The sequence below is a fragment of the Lupinus angustifolius genome, chromosome LG02 (genome assembly GCF_001865875.1).
Source record: "Lupinus angustifolius cultivar Tanjil chromosome LG02, LupAngTanjil_v1.0, whole genome shotgun sequence".
Lineage (NCBI taxonomy): Eukaryota > Viridiplantae > Streptophyta > Magnoliopsida > Fabales > Fabaceae > Lupinus > Lupinus angustifolius.
The window spans coordinates 13,239,720-13,244,266 of NC_032010.1; the positions used below are offsets into that span (position 1 = coordinate 13,239,720).

Below are 4,547 nucleotides of genomic sequence, written 5' to 3' on the forward strand. Positions count from 1 at the left end.
AAATTGCTATTATCAATATATCGATTTATACTTTCAATCGCCAGAAGAAAATATCCATAACAATTAACAGCATTCCCATAAAAAAAAGTTTACTTAAAGCTTTTCACACCATTAAGAAAGTTGCACCTATTATTCATCATGGTCGACCTTACATTATTCAGTAGGGAATCAACAGGAGGGTGTATTGGGAAAACAGCAAGATAAAAACAAACCACATACTTTTCCTCTTTTCTCTTCTTTTAAGACTCAAAATTGAGATGTTTTGCTTTCTCTGTCATAGACAAGTATTTGTTATCCGAAATCAGATCTAAAATTATGTTTCAGATTAATGAAAATATGTTATGTCAATTAAAAAAAAAATATTTATTATTATTTTTTGTTTTTCCTTCAATATTATTGGTCTGGAACATGGTTTGGAATACCATTTGAATAAGTAAATCCTTGTACATATGTCTTAGCTCCATAAGAGAATCTCTCCAACTCATTCAAGTCAAAGAAGAGTAATGGCAAATTTTATTTTATGCATTAAGTACAAAAAAAGGATAAAAAGTGTGTATGAAATGGGATGAGAGAGGGTGGAATATATTCCCCCAACATAACCCCACTTATGTCTCCTGATATGGAGTGAGATCATAGAACAGCACAACAACTCCAACTTATAAAGAGTACTATAGCTACCACTTATTGATACATAGCTAAGAGGATCAAAAGATATATATATTTATGTGTCAGTTCATTACGGTAACTCATCCAAAAATAGCAAATGGATCACCAAAATATGCAAAACCAATGTGTGAAATTTATTCTGTCTACTGATGCTAAACCAAGGCTAAAGTGGACTCCTGAGCTTCACCAAAGATTCATTGAGGCAATTAATCAGCTTGGAGGAGCAGAAAGTGAGTACTATCCAATCTTAGTAACCTTACTAATTAGATATTAGACTTTATATCATATCTTAGGTAATATATATTTTACACTGTGAATGTATGCAGAGGCAAGCCCAAAGAGTCTTATGAGGCTGATGGGGATTCCAGGACTTACTCTGTACCACTTGAAGAGTCATCTGCAGGCATTTCCTTTTCTCATGAATAGAATAATTTTATTGTTTTTTATTAAATTTAAGAGTAAATACCCACTTTACTCCTTCGCATGTATCAATTTGATTCCCCTAAAAATAAAAATTCAAATTTATATTCAATGATTATACATATAAGTCAAAATAGGTTCATATTAGGTATTATAAAACATGTTGAAAAGACTAATTTGACTCACACTTATATTTTTGAGGATTATTTTGACTTTTTTAATTTTTAAGGAACAAACTAGTATACATGAAAATTTTGAGGGACCAAAATAGTATTTTCTCTAAATTTATGCTCTGAATTTGGAAATATAACTGATTTGTGTTTCTGGTTACAGAAATATAGACTTGGGAAAACCCAGCAGCTAGAAACCTGCTCTGACAACAAACAAGGTCAGTTGTAGTATGTCTTGTTTAACAGTAAATGCATGATTGATAATTTTCTCAGTTGATATAATATTGATGCTCTTTTTTGGTCCATATTACAAAGAAATCAAGAGCAGTGATTATGATTGCAACAGGGAAATCAATGTTGGTGCCCAGAATCAGATTGCTGAGTAAGATTTAGAATTTGATCAAATATTTGAACCCTTTTTATTTAGCATAGAAATGATAAAAATGTGCCTGGAGATTTTATTGATTAAATTCTATGTTCACCAGAAAGTTGCAGATAACTCAATCTCTCCAAATGCAAATGGAAGTACAAAGGAAACTTTATGAACAAATTGAGGTAACACTTCACATATGATATATGATTTGAATATGTTCCTAAGTGATGCATAATTAGGATTTAGGACATCTTAACTGTTGAATTTATTTAAGTGTGAAGTCTTACATTAGATATGAGGGAGGAGTTAAAAAGTTTATAAGTCGAAAAAATTCATGGAACTGAGGCTTTAAGGTTTTGGTTTAAAATGTGACATCCTTATGACATCCTTGATAATCTGAGGCTACCAGTGGCAGTCTTGTACAACATTAATCATATTTGGACTGTGATTTCAGGTGCAAAAACATTTGCAACTTAAAATTGAAGCTCAAGGGCAGTATTTACAATCAGTTCTAAAGAAGGCACAAGAAGTACTAGGTGGGTACAATTCTTCCACAGTTGGAATCGAACTCACAAAAGCTGAACTTTCTCACCTAGTTACAATAATCAATAATGATTCTCCAAGTTCTCCAATTTCAGCACTAACAGAAACAAAAGCATTAAGTTTAAACTGTGGAGAAAGGAAACAAGGTATAGGGACTACGTGTTCACTTGAAAGTTCTTTGACATCTTCTGAAAGCTGTGGGAGAAGGGAAGAGAAACAGCTTATGGAATCCAATAATACTAATTCACTTCAACTGCCATTAATGGAAATTAAGCCTGAAGATAAAGAATCAAATGGTGCTTCAAGTAATGAAGTTAGTAGTAGAAAGAGAAGTGGTGCAACTGATTCTGATGGTAGCTGTGTTGAGCAACCATGTGATAAAAGAAGTGACAACAAGTTGAAGAAACCCAAGTTGTTGGAATTGATTGATTTGAACAACCAATATGAGAGTGACATGGACTCTGGTTCAAAAACAATAATATAGACTTAAATTGCAGTTCAAGCTTTTGGGAACCATGAAGATGATTTTCTACTTTAAAGTTATTATTATTATATGAACATATATATATATATATATGCAGCAAAATAATTATCATAGAAAAAATATCGATGTATATTTTATAATGAAAAGAAAGTACAATTTGATTGTATATCCTGGTCAAGAAAAAGTGTTACACATGTATGATCATACATACGGTGTAGCACATATTTTTCCTATTGATATTTGGGCCATAGGGTAACCAATTTCCACTGTATACAATTTGGTAATGGGTAACACTGGCTTTAATTATCACCCTTCTCGAGGCCCTAAAGGGATACAAGTTTGTACACATATCATCATTTCCCCCTATGGACATTCAAGGTTAGCGAAAGAAGAAGAAGCGTATAACCACAACAAATAACTGTTTTCACCAGAAAAGGGAGAATGAATGATTAACAAGGCTATGTGTGACAAATGGGAATCACCTGTCCCACTTTTTATGTATCATTGTGTCTCAATCCAATAAGAAATTACACTTACTTAAAAAGAAAAATCACAAAATGATAAAGTAACTTTTGTATGCTATTTAGTAGTGTTTAATTGGCTTGATACATGGGGACATAGTTTTTTGGGACATAGTTTTTTAGGGATAGAGGATCCTCCTTCATGTTTGACACCCAATTTACTTTTAGGAAAATAAATGATTTCAGTGAAAATCTTATTAAATAAGATTCAAGGTCAAGGAAATTTTTTAAAGAGATTTTTAATTATCCACAATTCTTATAAAATGTGTAATAAGTAAAATCTATTAGTATAGTAAATCATTGTCACTCAAGATAATATTAAACATTGTCTTTTCCAAAATAAAACCAACAAAATGTTAAGGTACCAAGAAAATGTGGAGGTATCATCATCTAATTTTACCTGAGCATAAGGATACTAACACAATTATGTAAAATAATACTAGGAAGACTTTATGGTCATAAGTAAACTATACTACATTAAATCTTCAACAAGTTATTCAGTTGCTCCACCTATAATATATTTATACATGCAAGCAAACAAAAAACATAGAGAGAGTAAGACATTAAATAACGCAAAAGCGACAATATAAATTTATAAAGAATTATAATATCAAAGCGACAAGAAGAAATACAATACAATAACTAGACAATTATATATACCACAAATTACATATACAACAATTATTATCTCTACTTATAATAGATATGCACAAATGATGAATTATGTTTGTGTCTTATTCATTAGGATATACAATCCACTATTAAATTATTTCTCATGCAATGCTTATGCTATTCAACCAATTGATCTCCATCAAAATGCCCAAAGGCCAAAGCTGTAGTGAGAAAGTAATCAGGAGTACAAATTTCCTTAATAACAACAAGTAATAATATCCATTGTTTTCCAGTACTTTTCTATAAGAAGTGTTTATTGTTAGGTATCACTGGTTACAATACACCTAGAAGGGGGGGGTGAATAGGTGTCGCGGTTAGAACTACCGCTTTTCAAAATTCAACACTTAATGCTGAATCAACCCTATTTAATCGATTAATGAAGGAAGATAATCGATTATTTGAACAATCTTAATCGATTAACAAAATCAGTTTTAATCAATTAACAGAAACAATTATAATCGATTAACAGAAACAGGATAATCGATTAATACAATAATTTTAATCGATTAAACACAAACAGTAAGCTATTACAGAAAATGATTAATTGCAAAACAGTTAACCGATAACGGAACGAATACAGAGCTTACAGATTGTATATCAGAATAGCATCCAGTACAGCAAATGAACAGAATGTATCAATTGAATCCAATATACAAATTAATCGATTGAAAACAGTAAAGAGAGAGAGAGAAAACAAA

The 4,547-nt window shown here is 31.1% G+C and overlaps 1 protein-coding gene across 2 annotated transcripts; it reads left to right on the plus strand.

Moving 5' to 3' along the window:
- LOC109336186 (myb family transcription factor PHL8-like) lies at positions 592-2,981 on the plus strand. 2 transcript variants are annotated; one of them, XM_019572631.1, is made up of 7 exons: positions 592-896; positions 993-1,069; positions 1,420-1,474; positions 1,572-1,638; positions 1,742-1,811; positions 2,084-2,468; positions 2,508-2,981. In XM_019572631.1, exons 1-7 carry the CDS (start codon positions 764-766, stop codon positions 2,654-2,656), a joined length of 936 nt encoding a protein of 311 aa, XP_019428176.1. In that variant the 5' UTR covers positions 592-763; the 3' UTR covers positions 2,657-2,981. The 2 variants fall into 2 exon arrangements, with proteins under 2 accessions (XP_019428176.1, XP_019428167.1); XM_019572622.1 differs by having other exon boundaries at positions 764-896; positions 2,084-2,973.